This window comes from Bactrocera latifrons, unplaced genomic scaffold, assembly GCF_001853355.1.
Source record: "Bactrocera latifrons isolate USDA-ARS-PBARC rearing strain unplaced genomic scaffold, ASM185335v1 scaffold_120, whole genome shotgun sequence".
NCBI lineage: Eukaryota > Metazoa > Arthropoda > Insecta > Diptera > Tephritidae > Bactrocera > Bactrocera latifrons.
Genome location: NW_017534631.1, coordinates 213,202 through 235,858, shown reverse-complemented (window position 1 = coordinate 235,858; position 22,657 = coordinate 213,202). Strand labels below are relative to the sequence as shown.

Below are 22,657 nucleotides of genomic sequence, written 5' to 3'. Positions count from 1 at the left end.
CCATGCAAAGTATACCTAACACTTCGCAAAAATATTTGGCTATTTTTTACATAAAAAATATAATTAAGGCTAATTTTTTTAATATACAAAAGATATGTAAAAATGCATAGTTCTCCTTTATAAGATGTTTTATTCAGTATTCATATAAAAGGAATTTTTTTAAATAATGCATTATCAGTAAAAAATTTAATTTGTTGCTAATTTTTTTTCACAGCAAGTAAAATCAACCCTGATTTTACTATCATACAAACACTCTTTGCGAATGTCAAAGTGAAAGAAAATAGATTGGGGAGAGTGGAGCAAATTCTTGGAAATTTTAGCGCATTTGGGGCCGTTTCAGTTGATTTTTGTTACTCCTTATGATTACCGTGTGTTCGCGGTCTTTTTAAACTACTGTTTGTTAATATAAATCGTACAGCTTTATAAGTTAAAAGTTATACGATAAAAACAATCATTCATATATACATATATGTGTCAGAAATAAAACCACTCAATCAGTGGATACTCCGGATATTGGCCAAAGAAAAGTGCAACAACCTTGAAAGCGCGATTCTAGTACAGCCGCTTCGGTGTATAGAAATGCACGCATACTACATAAGTTATTAATTGTATATCTGCCTTCTTAAGACAACAGAAAAGAAACTTAATTAACATTTTCTGTGTGTCGCCTTGATAACACAACAAACACCGAATTTGTTATCTAATTGCTTTACCAAAGGTTTATTTTGGGCTTTCTGTGTGCCACCAGTAATTGTGTGTATAGAAAGAGTTAATCGATGTGTAAATAAGTGATATAATATTAACGCATTGAATGTACAAGGCGCCTTAAAAAAATCAAATTAGTTTAACCAGATATTTTATTATTGTTCAACGACAGCTCAAGCAAAGGCGGCAAACAATATGGCGGAAGCGAAAGTCGAAGATCTTGGCAGTAAGTGTGACTGAAAACTTAATATTTTTGTAGAAGAAAATTAAAAAATAACGATAATTTCTAAATATTTATAATCACTATATATGTAAGTTTATTCACGTGATGATATCACTGTCAGCTGATATTCTTATAATATTCAATTGATATTTGTGGACTGGATTATACCAGTTTATTTGAAAAAGAAGAATTGTTTTGATACCCTGAATAGGATATACAATATTAAGTTTGGCTCAAACCCACAAGGTAATGGCGGAGAACTTTTTTTAATGTATACCATATACATACGTATGTACATATATAAATGATCATGGTTTTGAGATGCTTATCTGGAATTTAGCACCCGGCTTTTCTCCTGAAGAAACTTCTTATTTCTCGGAACTGCCAATAGCTTATCAATTTATCATTTTTTTTTTATTTTTTATTTTTTTTTTGTTATTACTTCATAGAAATTTGAAATATTCAACGAAATTAGGCACTTTGCACTTTATATTTATAACAAACACATATTCTAATCTGATTGCTTTTGAGACAAGCCTAAAATAGTATTAGCAAGATACATATGGACATGTACATATGTATATGTAATTACATATGTATTAATTAGGTAAAAAATTCTGAAATCAATAATTATACATATATTCATTTAGAGGTGGTTTGGTAAGCTTATAGGCTAATGCATATATAATACTAATAATAATAAATTCATATGATTTTTAGTCATATTTAAAATATACGTATACAAATGTGACACGTATACAATGTTAGTTTATGAGATGCTTAAAGAAGCTTGTATTGATTACAAAAAATAAATCAAAAATAGTTTCGTGTGTTAATAAATCTTTCCTTTTTGAGGAAAAAATACTGTGGAAGACAATATTTGTACTGATCAACATTATTTTCACTCTGCTCCAGGAAAATAAACCGTTATAAAGTGGTTTACTAAGTTTGAAGATTTTTTGAAATACTGCAATAGTCGTCATATTATCATGAATATTGTTTCTATTGCATTAGACAATACAGAATATATTATGTTTCTGAGAAAGAAGTGAAAAGCAACAGTATTACAAACTGCAACTAGAAGGTTTCCATCAACTTAGGCTTCTATTTATAGACTTGTGTGCATATTTCCAACTTGCCATCACTACAGCTTGCATATAGACATCAGTTTCCGTTTCCGCCTCCTGACAGCATAAAGTGCAGCAGTAGAAATGCAAATGAATTTGTGTACATATGATTTTCTCTTTGAATTTATTTAAAATAGAAATTCAACTTTTACTGTTTCACATATACATACATATGTATGTAGATTTGTGTCGCTGCATTGTGTCTACAGTATTTTGGTATTATAAAAATGAATTTAACTCAAAAATTTGTTATAAAAAAGCCGTATGATGTTAAATATAAGAACGTGTAAACAAATATATATGTATTTATATATATATGTATTTATATATATATGTATGTAATGAACAACTTTTATTTTTTTAACTTCTACATTTCGAAAATCCTTCAACCACCAAAGGAAATTTCTATCACCTCGTACGCTGATAACTGCACGATAATGACGTGGGGTAATGCAATCGATGGCAAGTGCTGAGCTATCTCTGCGACTGTTTTCAATTCATCGCTGTAGGGAACCTACCATTCTCCTTGTCCTTTATATTTTAGTCGATGGAGTTAAAATTCCGACTATTAATAATCCCGAAAATTTAGATGTGATACTCGACAGCCTGTGCTTCTGTACTATTCACACGACACCGATTATTGGATAGAACTCCTCTACAAGCAGTTTCTGCTGTAGTTCTTTTGTAGAAATCATCCCTGCAGTCACTTGCTTGAAGCGGAACCGCCTTCTAGGCATAAGATAATACACCGATCAGACTTCGCTCGCAACTAACTTCAGATGTACACTGACCGCCATTTACAGTGCAACCATAAACACCTTCACCGACTCCCGCTCAGTCAATGGTATACTTTTAGTCGAACCACCACTCATTGCAGGCGAAGAACTCGAGTTTCCGCGAGAATAGTGAGTGACCTTTGCGCAGCTTTTTCTGGATGCTGTTGCAGGTTAAACTTCTATTTATCCAGAATCGACATCGACGTAACAAACAAATGTCCAGCATACAACGAGTCCCTGCATGGCTCTAACCACATATTTGTATGCCCAGCAAGCTCAGACAACTTATCTGAACTTTACCAGCCTACTGTTGGACGACCTTGATGGCAACCTGCCTGAACCTTACCACCCTAACGAGGACTAAATAGATATTACAACAACAACAACCGATCAAATCAAGATAAAAATCGTTTTATGCTATAGGAATTTAATCTGTGAATGATATTGCTGATTCGGTGCAGCCGAAGAAGCTAATTTATGTACCTAATATGAAATTAACCTATGTAATCGATAGATGTACAAGGTCAACCAGCAAGTCGCGAAACCTTTGCGGCGTTTCAAACGTTGCTTACAGCATTCTAACATCAAATAGCGGTTATGTGGTGTAATTGCCGGAAAATATATGTCAACACATATGCAAAATAAAATATGTAAAAAATTGTCACGTCAGATAACCTCAAAGCAGCGAGTGGAATTAATAAATTTGTCGGAACGCTAACAAATATTTATGTAAATAAATCTATACGTGTTTATGTGTGTATGTGTGCGTAAATGCAAATATATATTTACACAGCTGTATTCCGACGCTGCGTTACTTATGGACGTCGTTCCGTGCTTTCCTGCACTTTCAACTTTCCACAAGTGCACTTGCACACCACGGCGTATACGTTATGCAATTGAAGAGGCGAGTGAATGAGCGGAAGCAAGTAAGCCGCTAACCATAAAGCGCTGATAAGGCTGGTTCTTTGGCGCGCAGCCCATGCCGTGCATATCGTGGCTTACAACAACAACAAAAACGGCACGACGGCATTGAGTGCAACCGCTTTGTTGTTGTTGTCGAAATTGCTTTTTAATACTTTCGAAAATATTTTCGCACCTCAATGCAAATAACGAGCTTTAACGCCATGTGCTATGCTACAGAGAAGGAACGAGAACGAGCGACGAGCGGTGCACAACGAAAAGTAAACACTCGCACACATACATACTTACATATACACTAGTTTACCTATGTACATGTTTACACATATACATACATAGAATATTAGAATTCTTGTCCAAGACATTTCCGTAAATTTGTTACGTGCGCTGTGCGGCTCAGCTTTGGGCTCTTCATTGCTTAATACCGGAAATCGCCTTACAACAGCGCAATAACAACAAATATGCATCTGCATTCATAAATCCTAATGTATACTGTATTGCACTGGTGGAGTGAATGCAGCTCTTGCACTCAACAGCAGGCTGAAGATGTTTCCATATTATGCACACACACGCACACACACTGTAAAAGCATGCAATTTTAGCTTTCTTATCGGCCGTTCTTGCATTCGCCATCGCTCAGGTGCAATTTGCACTTGCTTTCTTTGCTCAAATTCCATGCTTTTAATTTGCAGCCGCCATATTTTGTCTCTCAGCATACACACATACATTTATTCATTTGTCAAAACTACTTTCTTTCACTCTGTGCTTATGTTCTTTCTTCCTTCCTCGTTATTTGCTGACAGCAAACTCACCAGAGCAAAAGTTTGAAGTAACTGGACTTGCAGTGCAACGACCCAATTATGGCGGAGAGTAAATTTCGCTTTAATATTCATATATGTACATATGTATACAAATATTTATGGCTCGATATTGCCATATTTTACTCAAAACGAAAAGCAGTTATGGCTTTGCAAGAGGGCACTGTTAGAGTTTCTTGCCTGCAGAGCAGAAAGGAGAGAGAGGGAGAGCAAAATAGCCTCACAAAGAACTGTAAAAATGTTCAAGGAGCTAAAAATGCATTTGTCTAAGATTATGAAGCAACTTTCCTCGAGAAAAAACAGCCTATTTTAAATATTTTTTTTTTTAACTTTTTATTATTCCAAAGGTACATATTTTACAAAGTTTTCTAAAATCTTCAAAGGGAAATTTTAAAACCTCGGGCGTTATGACGTAATTTCCTGTAGTTCCTTTTAAAAGGTGCCCCCAGGTTGATAGCAAAGCAGCTTACAGGATTATCAAAAGCACAAGATCGTRAAGAGAAAAATAAACCGTTCCCAGGACACTCGGGTCTACGTAAACGGAGCAGAGACGGATTTTTAACCGGTAAAGGACTGTAAATTCGGCAACATACTGGCGCTACAACAACAACAACAAAGTAAAAAGAAAAATACGTGTTTTCTTTTTTAAACCATAAACTGGTATTCTACGCAGGAAAAACAAAAAAACGGGAAAATGAAATTCTTGGCAGAAGTTTTTACATAAAATTTTGGGTAAACGTTTCGTGACTTTTTTTTATAAAAAATAGTAATAGAACAAAATACCTGCGTTCATGATCTGGTAAATTATATCTCGAAGACCTCTATAAAATTTCGTTAAGATCGGTTTGAATATTTCGCGAGAAATCTTGATAATCGGCTTCGAAAACACCGACTTCGTCTATATAGTCGACCTCACGCAACTCTTCACCAAAACTATTACTCGGATCAACTTGAGAATTTTAGTCCAATATTCTAAACAAGAGGTGACTTTTTTCATTTGGATTCTACACCCGGAAAATCAACCGATGAAACGTGGTTTCCAAGTTTGAACTAGGCGGATGGCCCTAAAGTGAAGTTGTTCGAGGTAGCAAGCACCGTACAGCATATCATTTATGAATATTTGACTATGAGAAAGCTCAGTGCAAAGTGTTCAGTGCAGTTTTCTCCGATTATCGAGATGTGATGCACTCCGAATTGCTTTCGACCGGCCATACTTTCAACCGGGTTGCTATTCGAATGTTATGCTTCCGGCAGATATTATGACGTCTGTGACTTCTGGCTTTTCGGCAATCTCAAACGACCGTTGCGGAGCAACCGTTTTGAATCAATTGAAGTCTTTAAAAGTGAATCGCGCCAGAAATTAACTTTACCTACTGTTTCGAGGATTGGTAAAAACATTGGCATAACTATATTGGGGCCAAGGGGATAAATTTGAGGCTCGTGTCGATTGGTGGAGAGAAATTTAAAAAAATGCGATAGCAGTGCTTCGAACGCGTCTATGGAAGGTGAATCGGGGATGTATTCGCCTGATCCGACCAGTCAACTGTATGAGTGTTTCAAGATAAGCCGTAACCAACAAAAGTTGGAGTTGCAAGCAAATGGTTGCCTGTGTTTTTTTTTTTTTTGTTTGTTTTTTTGTTTTTTTTGGAAAGACTGGAAATGTCTCAACCAAATCACTAGAACAACGCAGCACAGTAAATTCCGAATGGTAAGCAACCATATGCCTGCAAGTTGTCTTTTAGCCGGTTAATGCGTACAGAACGTATGTTTTGGAAACACCTGAATCAGAGTGGCAAAAGCGCTTTGATAAATGGTTTAAACGCTTGCAAAATAGTCTCTTATACTAGAAGTCAGTCGAGAAGACTGATATCCATATGTTCGGGGTATACGATATATAACCTCACTTGCTTACGAATCGATTTCCAATATTACCGAAATAGAGTTGCGACATATCAAGAACATATAGTAAATTAAAATAATTCTTGTTTTTATCCCTCCATTATTACCTTATTAAAAATTCAAAAATCTGTGGCATTCTTTAACTCTGCAATAATCGATGTTCGTACAAGTAATTTTCTTCCCTCCCGCTGAATTACTCATGCGAATTTGTATCTCAGCAAACACTTAGTATATAAACTGATGACGCTACTACTTGAGCAAAAATTGCATACAAATTAAACATAACAACGAAATACTTAGTTTTCATTGCCGACCGAGTAGTTTTGAAAAGCAGAAGCGTTGTGCAGAACACCTCAGATACAGGCGTTGATTGAAATAATTTGCGGTTAATTGTATATTTTGCTGCGTTTGTATATTCAGACACATAACTACATAGCAGAGAATTTTATAAGTAATCATATGGTATGCTACGAGGATACGCACGAAACAAATACAAGTTCAAGTGGTTAAAATTAACACAAACCAAAAATTTTTAAATAAAATTACGATAGTTATGTTTATTCTCAAACCGGAGCGCATTGAATATGAGGAAAACGTGCAAATACTGACGCTGTGGTAGAAACCGTTATATTTATGGAAAATTAATAACAATTTATAGTCAGTGCGTGTGAAACGCCCAAGAAATGAGAAAAGCTGAAAATCACCAATAAATATAAATATCTAAAATAAATGTATAAACATATGTATGTGTATACAAAAGTAGCTTTAAATTTTATTTTTCCCGCTCACATTTAATTGCCGACGTAGAGACTAATAAATCACAGCCAACTTACCTGAAAAGACAAGAATAAAATTTCAATTAATTTACGATTGATTAAAATATTTCAACAAATAATATTTAGATTATAATAGCAGATATAAATTTATTAGTTCAAAAATAGAGTTGCCATTTAATTAAAAAATGTTGCCCTTAAAAATTAAGCCAGAACAATACTGTTGAAAAATATTTTGATAGGGTTGCCATATGATTTTTAATGAACAAAAAACGCTAGTAAATTAATTATATAACAAATAACGTTAAACAGTAAAAATTTTGTTGACGAGTAGGTCCTTGCGACATTTAACACAGCGGCCATATAAAGTATTGGCATTCACTCCGTTGGATGAGCGTCTTGACACAATCCGCATCAGAGCAAAATTTTTCAACATAACACTGATTTGTGCCCACGCCCCGACGGAAGAGAAGAACGATGTAAACAAATATGCCTTTTATGAGTGGCTGGAACGCGAGCTTATGACAACAACCCCCTGGACAAAACGGCATCTTTAGTACAACAGTCTGGAAATTCAGTCTCCATGATAGATCTCGTAAAACATCCCCAAATGGGTTGAGGCAGTTGTTGTCGCAGGGACCCGAAATATGCTTGTCTGTAGTAATACATGCCACCACAAGAAAATTCATCTAACTGATGCGTGAGTTTGCAGAGCTAGAAAAACTAGGCGACAAGGGTAATGCTCGAAAAGATGCGACGACGAACGGAAGATTTCAAGACCGAAGCATACTCGTGTAGGACCAAAAGTGGGGATCTAGTAGCTGGTATCCAAAGCATACTGAAGTTATGGAGGGAACACTTATCTAGTCTTTGAATGGCAGTGAAAGAGTAATGGCGAACCCGATTACCCAATCGATGACGATGGAATAGATGTTCCACTGTCCGAATATGATGAGGTTCGAATCGCAATTACCCACCTGAGAAACAACAAAGCGCCCGTTGAATTACCAGCAGAGCTGTTCAAATGCGGAAACGAAGAACTGACACGGTTCGTGCATCAGTTTCTTTGCAAGATATGGTCGGATGATGCCCAACAATTGAATTGGCAGACCCCATAATTTGCGCCAATTACCGTGAGGTTGAACCTCAAGTGTGGTTCCGCCATGCCCTAAATCTTAGAAAAGACCCGTGAAAGGAAGATCGACACACAACACTTCGTCGCTATTAAAGCCGCCTTCGACAGAAAAGGAAATGCCTCTTTGCCGCTATGGCTGAACTTGGTATTCGCGCAAAACTAATACGGCTGTGTAAGTTGATATTGAGCGAGACCAAAAACTCTGTCAAGATCAAGAAGGACCTCTCCGAGGATCCAAACAAGGGTACTTCTAAATAAAAAAGGTACATTATTCTATAGAAGTGTATAGCTGCCGTTGGTCTCAATAACCGTGCCGTTAATTCACCTTTTCCAGACTGGTTAAAGAAGCGAAGCGTATGGGTCTGATTGTGAACGAAGACAATATCTCCCGTCATCAAATAAACAGTCATCGCATTTGCAAATTGGCTCGCACGTTACTGTTGACCGTCATAACTTTGAAGTCGCAGATAACTTCGTCTATCTTGGAACCGGCATCAACACGAACACCAGTATCAGCCAACAGGTAATATTTTAGACTGAGTACACAATTGAAAAGTAAAGTCTGCGATGAAGAATGACCAAACTCGACATGCCCCTCATCATTCCCTTTCTTATATGTTGTGCAGAAGCATAGACCATGATAACAACTGATGAGTTGACGTTACGGGTTTACCAGAGAAAAGTTCTGCGAAAGATTCATGGTCTTTTGTGCATTGGCCACAGCGAACACCGCAGTCTGTAGAACGATGAGCTGCACGAAATTTAAACGGTTTAAGCGAATTTTTTCAAAAAATTTATCTTTTTTTGTTTCATTTTTTGAATGTACATACATACACTTGTGCTCACACAATTAAGCCACATAAACGTTATGGTGTACAAATTCATAAAAGTTGAATTTTATTGATAAATCGGAAANTTTTTTTTTTTAACTTTTTATTATTCCAAAGGTACATATTTTACAAAGTTTTCTAAAATCTTCAAAGGGAAATTTTAAAACCTCGGGCGTTATGACGTAATTTCCTGTAGTTCCTTTTAAAAGGTGCCCCCAGGTTGATAGCAAAGCAGCTTACAGGATTATCAAAAGCACAAGATCGTAAAGAGAAAAATAAACCGTTCCCAGGACACTCGGGTCTACGTAACCGGAACGGACCCGGATTTTTAACCGGTCAAGGACTGTCAACTCGGCAACATACTGGCGCTACAACAACAACAACAAAGTAAAAAGAAAAATACGTGTTTTCTTTTTTAAACCATAAACTGATATTTTACGCAGGAAGAACAAAAAAAAGTGAAACTGAAATTCTTGGCAGAAGTTTTTACATAAAATTTTGGGTAAACGTTTCGTGACTTTTTTTTTATAAATAGTATTAATATAATAAAATCCCTGCGTTCATGATCTGGTAAATTATATCTCGAAGACCTCTATAAAATTTAGTTAAGATAGGTTGAATAGTACGCGAGAAATCTTGACAATCGGCTTCGAAAACACCGACTTCGTCTATATAGTCAACCTCACGCAACTCTTCACCAAAACTATTACTCGGATCAACTTGAGAATTTTAGTCCAATATTCGAAACAAGAGGTTACTTTTTTCATTTGGATTCTACACCTGGAAAATCAACCGATGAAACGTGGTTTCCAAGTTTGAACTAGGCGGATGGCCGTAAAGTGAAGTTGTTCGAGGTAGCAAGCACCGTACAGCATATCATTTATGAATATTTGACTATGAGAGAGCTCAGTGCAAAGTGTTCGCCGCGCGGGCTCACTTTCGACCAAAAACAAAGACGAGTTGATGAAGTGGAGCAGTGTTTAGAGATGTGCCAGCGTAGTGAACCCGGCTTTTTTTGTCGACATGTGACAATGGATCAAACATAGCTCTTATCATTTCACTCCGAAGTCCAATCGACAGTCATCCGAGTGGACTGTAGACAGTGAACCCGTTGCAAAGCGTGGAAAAACACAACAGTCCGCTGGCAAAGGTTACGGCGTCTGGAGGAGTTTTTATTGACTATCTTTAAAAAGAAAGGACTATCAACAGCGATCAATATATAGCGTTAATAGACTGTTTGAAGAATGAAATCGAAACATTAGAAGTAAAAGAAAATGATGTATCACCAAGACTATGCACCGCGCCAAAAGTCAGTAAAAAGCAAAAACCCGTAAATTGACCTGTCATCCATTGTACGAGTATTCTCCAGATCTGGTCCCCAGCGACGTTTTCCTGTTCTCAGATCTCAAAATAAATGCTCGCTGCGAAGAAATCTGTGTCGAATGAAGAGGTGGTGGCCGAAACTGAGGTCTATTTTGAGCAAAAGACAAATCGTTCTACAAAAGTGGTAGCGAGACGTTGGATAGTCGCTATAATCAGTGTATCACCCTGTCATTGAAGGGAAAAAAAAACGTATTTTGCTTACAAAATTTAAGTGTGGAACTTTTCAATTAACCTGTTGATATTATTTAGCATTTAACAAAATAATGATTGAGACTAATCTATTAAAAAATTGTTGTCATTTTTCATGGGATTGGGTTGGATTTAAGTGAAAATTTTCATATATTTGCCCCGACTGATTCAAGTACTGCAAAACCGATCCAGTTTAGTATTCCAATATTTTCTTGCTTGACATTTGAATTCTCTTTTCGTTTTGCCAGTCTATCGTTGAGATCACTATTCCGATTTCAAATGGTTCTCTAGCATTCATTTCGAAGAACATTTCATGCAGCAAACCCAAAAAGTCGATTTTTGTCATTAGGCGTCCTTAGCTTGCTTTTAATGCCACAGTGGCAAAAATACGCTGTTACTCGATAGTACAGTGTCCGCGTAGGAAGATTAGCCTCACGAGTTTGTTAGTATATGTTGGTATCCATATGGCGTATATACAAAAACACGTATTTCTGATATAGAATGCGCTGGATTTTCCGCTGATTGACGGACTGCTTGTTGTGCTAAGCAATTTACCATAAATTTTCGCTGGAAATCAACCCTTTTGTTTGGTGGAAGGCGGCCACATTGGCGTTGGTTGCTGTCTCCCCCGGGTGGAGACAAAACAATTTTATAGCCGCTATTTTTCGCGTACAAAACATCGTACATAAACACACCTACATTCCGAGTCTGTTTGTATGCGAATTTATGTAAAAATTGGGCGCATAAAAAATACAAAGAGAAGGAAGGAAAAGCGCTTTTCCTTGCTTTGTGATTTCACATCGCAAATCGACATACTTTCAGAAATATTATGGGGCTACTTAAATATGTATGCGGTATGCGCTGAATTTTACTTGTCAAAGTGCTTTTAAGGCTAAAGATAATTGAATTAATATTTATTGTGGTTAATGGTAAGGAACAAAAGTATAAAATGACGAGGAATTTTAAAAGATTTAAATTCACTTTTGATGAGTTTAAAGGTTGGCAAATGCACAAATTATCTTATGAAATACATTTTTACGACTTCTTTTTGTGTGTTTCATGCAGCATTTGTGACATGAAAAATCGTCTTCCAACTTCTTTTGGCTTCAATTCATATGGCACCCGATTTTTCTACTTTTGAATGCTGCTTTTAGGCGTTTTGAAATGGCTGCTTTTGTTACTCCCTAATAAACTGAGATCTCTTCTTGCTTTGGTAACAATCTTCATCGAGTAATGCATCTAGTTTCCCATCTTCAAACTCCCTTGGGCGTTCAGGTCGTTCTTCGTCTTCCAAGCCAAACTCACCACTTTCAAATTACGCAAACCCCGTTCGCTCAGCTAGCGCACGTTCACCATAAGCTTCCATCATAATATGATGATTTCTAGCCGAGGTTTTCTTCTTGTTGTGCCTACAAAATAGTTGAAGATACAATACTATTGTTAAATATCACCTCCAAATAATTGACTTTTGTCTAAGCATTGGAACACAATAATTATTACACTTGTGTATTTAAAGATAGTTCCTCTGTGATCACGAAGTTATTATAAACACGCTAGTTGAAGTTCTAAAGTGGGCGATGAAATAACGATCTCGAAAACACTCTAGACAAAATTCTGAAATTCGAAGGTTTGAATTTGCTCCAAAAAGATGCAAAAAAAAGTCCCGAAAGCTAAAGTGTGATCCATTTTGTTGTTCCCTACATTTTTAAGAACAACCACAGAAACTTCAAATAGGGAATGCTTATTATAATTCGAAATAACATTATTTGATCTTTATTTTTCAAAGATTATTTCTTTCAAATGTTGACCCCGACTACTTCTTAGATGGTCCATCCGTTGGGTACATTTTTCGATTACTCGTTCGAGCATTTCGACTGGAAGCTGACGACTGAAAGAACATGCGTGATGTTTTGCTCCAATACCTGAATCGGAGCGGCATTGTCCGCACCCCCACAGGAAAAAGTCTAACGGTGTGATATCACACGATCTTGGTGGCGAATCGACCGGCCCAAAACGTGAAATTATCTGGTTACCTAAGTAATCTCTCATTAAATCCATTGATTCATGCGCTGTGTGGAAAGTGGCACCGTCTTGTAGAAACCAAATGTCACCGAGATCACAAGCTTCAATTTCAAGCATCAAATTGTCGGTTGCCTTGGCGCCATAATGGTCACTATTTACGGTTACGTTCTCACCGCCATCATTTTAAAAGAAATATGGACCGAGGATTCCACTGGCCCACAAACCACACCAAACCGTTGCTTTTTCTGGATAAAATTGTAGCTCTTGAATCTCTTCAGGTTGCTCTTCGTTCAAATGCGGTAATTTTGCTTATTTACGCACCCATTGAGTCAGAAATGGGCCTCAGCGCTGAACAAAAGTTGTCTCGACAACGTCGGATATTCTTGGAACTATTCAAGAGGTTATAGAACGAAGCGATCCATACGTTACTCCGAGTTGCTGCTACCAGCGCCGAATCGACTCTTTTATGATTGAAAGATATGATTGCTAAAGAAAGCGCCAGCGGCAATATAACGTTTGTTTTTCGTTCAATACAGGCAAGGAAACCCTTTATAAATATATTATATAATATAAGCTCAAAATTTCTATGTTCACTTTCTCTCTTCGTCACTATTTCTCTTCATTTCTCCTTCTATCGTTTTCCTTTTTTTTTTTTTTTTTTCTTTCTGTTTTGCAAACTTTGACAAGCAATAAAAACAAACGTGATTTGTATAAACAAAAGTACATCTTTTAAGTCACCTTTTACTTTGCATACAAGTTGTTTGCAGACATTTTATTTATAGTTAGTCATATCCCCAGAGCTAACTAACAAATAATACACACAAACGCAAGTAACAAGATTTTGATTATCTAGACAATTTATCTATGAACAAACATACACTCATAATCATTTATTGTACAAAAGTATATATACATACATACATATAGTATAAGATGAATAGCGTTTATAATTAATATTGACATTTCGTTTGCTAGGTAAAGAATTGTCTTATCGTAATAGTCATATGAGTTTTCTTGTGTATTGTTGAGAGCTAATTAGTTATTTTTTTATAATGTGGTTACGTTTTTTAATTGAATCTTTGATTAAAGACTCGTTGCTGTAGCTGGAGCTACGAACACGATGGAAACATTTTTAGTAAAACTAACTCTTTGAGTTGTCAACATATTAATTTTTATTTGCCAAAATTAGAAAAATATTAGAAAATTATAGTAGACATTCAATAAATATTATTAAATATTCATGTTTTTAATGCTTAGAAGTAACTGTAGTAAAAATTCGTTTTCATTAACTTATCAGTACTGCCAATCAGTCAGCTGTCGAAACAAAAAAATTAACTACAGAATACCAAAAAGAACTAGATATGAACCTAATAAATCAAATCGTTGTTATCGAGTATCTTTTCTATCCAATATTCATTTTTACGAAACTCCGTTATCTATTCACGACCTGTTCAACCAAAAAATAACAATTTTTTTTTTTTTATTAAAACTTTTATTTAGAATTTGTCGTCTTATTATTAAAATGTCAGTAACTAAATTTGTTGACACAAACGATGTTGAAGCACAATTAAAACCATAATCTAAAGGTCAATGAATGATAACTTTTTAGGTTCCTACATTGTTGACATTACATTTTCCCGCAAATGGATCGCAAGTACGTTACCATGGTTCTCCAATTATGAGAGGTAACGACTACTAAATTTTTCTATAGCTTCTTTAACATTGGACATTTTTATGTCTCGGAAAAAAGGACGTTATTTCTAACATAAAAAGGTCCATTATAGAGTGGAGAACTTTAAAATTTTATAGCTTATTTTTTTAGACTGAGGTGGAATCTTGACCTTAGGAGCCAGTACAGCTGCGCAAACCTTAACCTAAGCTGAGTTCCATTGACATTTTGCGCATGTGCTTGTTTGCAACAACTGACCATATAAAGCCACTTGAGAACATAGTGGCCTACGGGTGTATATCACTAGTATGGACTTTCTGTTTTAATGCCAATTTTCCAAGGTAAGCCACGGTTCTAGAGTGATTAATTGCGCTTGCGTTTTCCTAGAGGCGGCTGTAGAACTTCTTCTCGACTTTGCAACTGAAAATTTTTGAAGCCAAACTCATGATCCGAGATGAGTTGTTTTGCCTCCAGTAGAGGCAAATATTTTCGCAATAATCACCAGTAGGCTAATCGGTTGATATACTAAATTGTCCAGATGTTCAGGTTTATCAAGCTTCGGTATCAAACTTATTTCAACACATTTCCATTGAGAAGGAAAGTAGCAGAGTCTCATTATATCATTAAAGAGCTTGATGCTTATGCTGATTACGTTTCATGGTAGCACTTTAAAAGGTAGGGCAATAATACTAACACAACCGGGTGATGTTTTGTTTGCCAACGCTTTGATCTCCTGTACTTCAGCGCGGAATTCGGCCACTACTAGCTCCATCTGACAAGCAACGTCTAAAGATTTGTTGATTTCGGCAATGCTAGAGTCGTCAATAAACTCGTTAAAACAAAGATGTTTTGGAGATGTGTGGCAAACTCACCGACTTTTCTGTATTATTACGGCACCAGAGCTCTCTGCTGTTGATAATTTAGGGCATTTGAATATCTCCTTTTCTTTTGTCTAATCGCGTTCCAAAGATTATTTTTCGGAACTCATAGTTTAGCAGCAACCAGGTACGCCTTTAGAGATTTGTTGCGCAGTTTTCAGGGAAACGCCTTCATTATAGCACGGTGCAGACGTCTAATCTCTCTCAGTTTTGCGATTACTTATTTGGAACAGAGTTGCATGTCCCGATAGTAGTTGGCCTGTGTGGATCCATCAACAGGCGAGGTCTCGTAGACAGCATTGAATATGTTTCTGGTTGCCTCTTGTGGGTTTGTTTATATCACTGAGCCAAAGTACCCTGTGGTCAACGGTGGAATCCTCGAAAAATTGATCACATCAGACCACTATATCATATAGGGGTCTTTCAAACTGCTCGATCAAAATCAGGTAAAAGATAGTTGTATACCCATTTATGCTGTAAAAATGGGAAAATCGTTTCTTCCTCTCCACGGCCCTCAACATATAAAAATTTTATACGACTTTGAAGCTTAGAGTGGCTCTGTGAGTCACCAACTTGAGTGTACGTCTCAAAATGTTCCAATATTTTATAACAATTCCATCACGTACTTTATATAATTTATGTATGCAATTTATTGCAAAAAAAAACTTTTTCGAATAAAAGTTATTTGTAATTTATTTATTTTATTGTTTACAAGTATTATCATATTTCCGTCACAGTAAATTTGTATGTATGTATATATACATATATATATACATATACATATATTAAATGTAAATATTTTTTTATTCTCACATCAGCGTGTATTAGAATGTCAACAAGGCATGCATGTGCGAAAAATCTCGACAACCCGACAAATGCCAAGCGAAAACGACGCTATGCCGTTTACGAATCAAAGGCATGGTCGGCATTCGTTTTGTTAATGCAGAATRTTGATGTGTGGAACACAATGCTAGCGACAGACTGCAGCAGCACGACAGTGAACTGAAAATGGCGTTGTGAATCGTACTACAAGAACGTTTGTGAGATTGCAGCAACATAACAATGGCCGGCATGTACACAAAACAACGCAGTTGTCCATTTTGCATGTACACAATTTCGTTGTGGCCATACTAATACCTTGCACTTCAATGAAATTTTAATATTTGTTCAATGTGAAATTTTTAAGGAAAAAATAAGTAAATAGGTAAACTTATTTGTTTTAAATTACGAATTGTTATTATAAATGATGTAACAGAGCTATTTTATGCTTTTATTTGTAAAATAACGTCTGGTTTGTTAGAACTTTGAGTATTATTACATTTTACATATTAGTGGCATCACCACTCCACCTCATCTCTCTATCTTCCATTCTACTGTCGTCCTACTGTCGTTGGCAAATATAGGATAAAATTGAAGTTAGCGAGAACGACAACTGTCGGCCTGCCGTCGTGTAGTCGTGCAGCTGTCAAAATAGGTCCGTCCATAAGAACGTGTGTATTTAAATATTTGACAGATGTCGTTTGCAGTCTGTCGCGAGCATTGTATTCCACACATGAGCATTTGCATGCTTGCGACGTCAAGCTCAAGTGCACGAATGTTTGTTTGAAACCGACAGTATTGGATGCATACGATTCATTGTATTATAATTTACAGTAACGTCGAAAAAATTGTACACTAAATAACACATGTGACCTTGTCAGCTGTTAAAAATCTCATCTTCCATCCGAATCAACAAAAATGACCTTTCCGTAGACCAGGTCACACATATTGATTTATACAGAGTTAGGCATTTTTTTTTTTTTTTTGTTTTTTTTTGTTTTTTTTGTTTTTGTTACTGCAAAGACAGATATTCTATGAAAATCCAAAATATAGCTGTTTGCACAGTATTTGCGTCAGCATTAACTTAGAATCACATTTTTCAGAAACGAGGGGTAACGTTAAATTCGATGGCACCCTTTCACAATTATTGAGTAGTCTTTTCGTATTTCTAATCAATCTTCAACTGTTTTTTTTTTATATTTATACTAATAAAAAAATTTACAAATTACAAATATGTGCCATTTTGTTCGACCACTTTCTGCCATTTTTCTGCTAAAGACGTTATTAAATCAGTGTACTATAAATCGAAATTTCCAGAACGGAAGCGAGCGAATCATTGTTGTGCTACATTAACTGCTGCAGCATTGTCTTCTTTGGCATTCTTCCCCCTTTTTAAACAAAAATTTCAAAATATAGCGAATTTTTTCATTATTTTCACTCATTTTTGAACTTTTTTTTACTTTCCCGAATTTATTTATTTATTTATTTATTTTTGTTAAATCTCACCCTGCAACAGTATATGGTATGACACAAAGTTATTGGTAGCGCTGGACAAGATGACTTCTTCGGCTACCAAATATAAAACTTACCATACGAAAAATTGATCTTTCTGCAGTTTGTATGACAGCTGTATGCTCCAGCGCTCCGATAGCGGTTGCTTCGACCGATGAGCAGCTTCTTGGAGAGCAAGGCACGTGTGTAAAATTTCAGATCGATATCTCGAAAACTAAGGGCTTAATAGTCGTACTTACAGACAGTCAGACTCAGCTCGTTACCCTCATCATTTATACATATACATGTGCAACCGGATGCAACACTCGATATCGCTTGACAACTCCTTAAGAATACAGGTACCCCTTTCAGAAACGAAAATTCCCGAGACATGTGATGTAAGAAGTAGCAACTCAGATAAATATCTCTACAAATTCATTTATTTTTTTTCATTTCAATTGAAAATATTTCCATTCGACATCCTGAACGCAAGTTGTATCACAAAATACCACAAAGATTTCGGCAAAAAATACTATAAATAAATAATAAATTTGTTGTGCTGCAGCTGCAAGAATGTGACCGCTGTGGCATGTGGTAGCTATGTAGGCTGGGAACATTGCTCGTTCTTGTGTTTTTTTTTTGCATACTGTTTTGAATACTAAAGCGCAATACGACATCCGAATGGTTAAAAGATTTCAAGTCCACGAAGATTCACCATTAGCTGTAGATGAACGATTAATTTCTCGATTTTAGCTGGGCAGGGATTTGAGAGATTTAAATCTTGACCCACCCGTACGATATTATTCGCTTAATATCACGACTAAGCAGCTCTAGATGCCATAGCTGAATTTCAAATAAAAAAAAAAGTCACTCAGTAAGATGCAACACCTTCGAAGATGCCAAAACGCATTATTTAGGCAACAAATGGAAGCGGTTTGGACAATATTTTGCCAATTTTTCACAACAATGATTATTTTTCTGTCTATGCATAACCTTTTACTACCCTCACTTATAATAACAAAATCGTGCTGTATGTTGCCTAGACTTCATATACCGAATACAAGCAAAAGCTTTACTTCGTTTAATTAGTTAATACCATTCCTTCTCTTGCTCTCCTACTCTCTTTATAATTATTTCTGACTCTTTCATTAACTGCTCGAAGTAATGAATATTGCTGCCGTACAGGCAAGTGTTGATGAGTATCGCAATTCGTCGATTGCAACACGTTCTCAAGAATTGGGACTGCCTCAAACCAGAACCTGGCATATTTTGAGAAATCATTTGGAATTGCAATATAAAATTGTGCTCACTAAATAACTGAAGGTTGATCACCGATTTTGCTGATTTTGCCTTGGAACAATTTGAAAACGATAACGTTTATTTTGAGAAATAAAGAACGATGTAGATCAATGATAACCCACGTGTTTTAGCCGCAATTGGAAGAGTTCGATTTTGACAACATCTGGTTCCAATAAGATGGCGCTACGTACCATACAATACGTGCAACAACCGAATTATTGCGTGAATATCCGAATTTCAAGAAATAGTGACTTTGAATGGCCTCCAAAAAGTTGTTATTTAACACCATTGGACTATTTTTTATATGGTTATATGAAGTCGTTGGTATTTAGCAATAAACAAGGCTCTCTTCAAGTTTTAGAAGTCAATATTGAACGTGCTATTCATGACGTACGACTTGATTTAATGGAAAAAGTACTCCAAAATTTGGGTTTATTGCATTTGTTCCTGCAAAATAGGTCGTAGATAAAATTTGGTTTTTTTGTTTTTATAAATCATATCATTATGATATCATGTAAAATATGCATTTGTACTCACAATTCCCTGTAATAAACATTTACAAACCAGCCATAAAAAATCAGGAAAATGTATAAAATTGTGAAATTAAAAATACGGGAAAAATTTAATGAAGAACGGAATCAGTAACAAATAATGGAAAAACAAGCCAACAACCTCAGCGGCGAAATGAAATAGCGATACAACCGGCACGCCTACATGTGCACATACCTTTGCTGATGCTGTTGCGCCAAATGCTGTTCGACTACTCTTTGTTTGTGTTTTTGTTCTTGTTCTTTTTTTTTTTTGTCTTTCTTGATGTCAACAGCATTGTCGACGCTTAATTGTAACATCAGCAATTCAAAGGCCGTTGCCACCTACATCACCTCCTACACACAGGCACATGTGCTAGTATGTACTTACATACATATGTACATATATGCGTACATAAATAACAACAGTCAAAGCATAGAACTCTTATTGTTTGCTACCAGTCACACTAACAACAAATATAGAGTATTTATTGTTGCAACACGTTGCACGAAACCCCACGGTTCATTTTTAGTCGAGTTAGTGGAACGCTTAGCCTCTCGTTTAACTGGAAATATTAGCTGTTTGTGTTAACACAAGTCTTTGCCGACAATTGATTTAAGTCACAACAAATTGCTATGTGCATACATACCTGTACAAACATAGATAGGAATGTGAAAATGTTGCTGGAAATCATAAGCCAACATATTTCTCTGATTTAGCCAGGAAATAAATTCTCAATTAAATTGTAACAAAGAAATCAAATTAAATCCATTTGATCAAATATATCACGAGGAGTAGATAACAATGTACCGTTATTTTAAATGTTTCGATTATTATTATTATTTTTTCATTTGAATCTCGTTCAATTTATTTATTTATTTAGGAGGTTAGGTAAGGGGTAGTCAGCATTTTCAAAAATTTATTTTCCTCTTTGGATTTTCGTTAAGTGTGATATCTTAAAAATATTCTCTAAAAATTTCACGTTGGTCCGATAATTAGTTTTTGAGTTATTCGACAAATAACAAAGAGAGCTCGGGCACTTCAAAGCGCTAGTGTGAAACTTTCAACGCGTTTTTCTCAAAACTATGTTTTTTGAACTGGTGACAACTGTAACTCAAAAATGAAAAGATTTTAATGAAATTTATACAGCTGAGGCCGCCATTTTGTTAATTTTTGAAAATCGATCAGGCCCGTGGTTTTCTATTTATAAAACAATTTTTTTTTGTCCGATTGATTTTAGATGAATTTCCAAGGACTTATAGCTGTCACCGCAAGTACCTTTTTTTGGAACTGGGTCAACACAAACAAGTATAACTTTGGAAATAAATTTTTTTTTTTTTTTTTTTTAAATTTTCGTGACTTCAAGTCAACACACGATTTAAGAGCAAAAAAAATACTGAAAATTCCCCTTAAATCTATGAAAATTAATTCTTGCAGACTAAAAGAAAATTATGTTTTAAATTAGAATTATAAAACAATAAAAATATAATTTAACAAATAGATAACTTAGTTGTGTTAATGAAGGAAGCCCTAGAGTGAAAAAAGTCAAGTTTCTCGCAAATCGAATTAAACTCACGCACAGCACGCTTTAAAGGAGCATAATCTGCAAATTTTCTCAATTTGACAATAAAGTGAGGAAATAGATCTGAAGCAATGCTGAGAAATATTGAAATTAGTAAGGACAATCAATACCTCCATTAATCACCTCGACAAAAAATCAAAGACAGTGAACGAATCGTCGATTTTCAAGTGATTTAATGTGTAATAGCAATAAACAATATTCTTCAGACAGATGGGAACGCGTTCAATTCTATTAATTGAGGATAAGCAATATGGTCTCCAGATGAGCACATCATACTCCATAGAACGAACAAAAGATGTAAAAATTATTTTAACGTATAGGGTTCGAAAAATTTTGAAGCATTTCGATATAATTGCTGTGATTATTGTAAGAAAATGTATTGTCCATTACCTTTGATTTCAGCAACACATTTTTTCCAAATTCAGTAAAAACAGCAACTTCAGGCGCCAACCGTAATGAATTGTGAATATTTTTAAGAAACAACAGGAAATGTCRTTGATAAACAGCACAAAGAGAAGAGAACCTAATACGCTGCATGGTGGCGCTTCTGATGACGCAATGAAAGAATCGGATGTCACTCTATCGGCAATAACAACGCAACGTCTATTGTGCAAATATGACTTGATCCACTGCAAGAAAACAGAGTAAAAACCTAAAGAAAATAATTTTTTAATTAAAAATTGTGTGCAACTTTATCAAAGGCTTTAGAAAACACACACAATCTACTTGAGACCCAGCGACGAAGGCAGGCATGCAATAATCACTAAAAATAGCTAAATTTGACACAGTAGAGCGACCAGAAACAAACCCGTGCCGAATGGTAGAGAGTTTAAAAATGTGCCTATAATTGGAGACTACATCCTTTCTACCACATTTAGGATAGGGATAATGAATGTCAATTTCCAGTCTGAAATAAAGTTACCAGATGACGGAGACTTATTCAAAAGACGCTTGAGAGGATATACAAAGGTAGGACAATTTTTTCTAAGTACTGGCGTCAGCCCAACAAGATCAATTTTGAAGGAAGGCTTGATCTCACAAATAGTCATCTTGCGAAAAACACAGTGTGCCAAAATTTATAGATGAAAAATGATTAGCAGAGAAAGTAAAAGTAGTTCCAACTCATCATGTATATAATGTGATTTGAAGAATTCAGCAAACAAGTTGGAAGTTTCACCAAGAGTGCATGTCGTCTTATCGCCCCAGCGTAAAACGTAAGAAATGACCGAACACGCCTTTCTAGATTTTACAAAGTTTCAAAAAAATTTAGGATTCGACTTAATGTTAGACTCCGTGCTGTCAATATAACTTATATAGAGTAATTTATCCAAATTATTAAACAGTTTTGTGTAGTGTCGAAATTGAATGAAGAAGAAAGAAGAAGAAAAAAGAAAAATTTCTGGTTCTTGGTTTGAGGTTCTTAGTATAGCAAAGCAACTTTTACGGTTATATATTTTTAGCTGGATATTATAACGACAAAATTAGTTTTAGTTAACAAACGTGGTGGTTTGATACCATATCAGCCCAAATATTTGTATACCCTTAACATTATGTACCTAACATTCAAAATGAAACGTCATAAACCTTAAAATA

At 35.6% G+C, this 22,657-nt stretch overlaps 1 protein-coding gene across 1 annotated transcript in view; it reads left to right on the top strand.

The window, feature by feature from the left end:
- Positions 1-300: 300 nt before the first annotated feature.
- Positions 301-22,657, top strand: part of LOC108978332 (UPF0687 protein C20orf27 homolog) — a 50,580-nt gene continuing 28,223 nt past the window's right edge. The window contains exon 1 of the mRNA XM_018948556.1: positions 301-931. Within this exon, the coding sequence (XP_018804101.1) occupies positions 901-931 (31 nt within the window). The 5' untranslated portion in view covers positions 301-900. The remainder of the gene's footprint in view (positions 932-22,657) is intronic.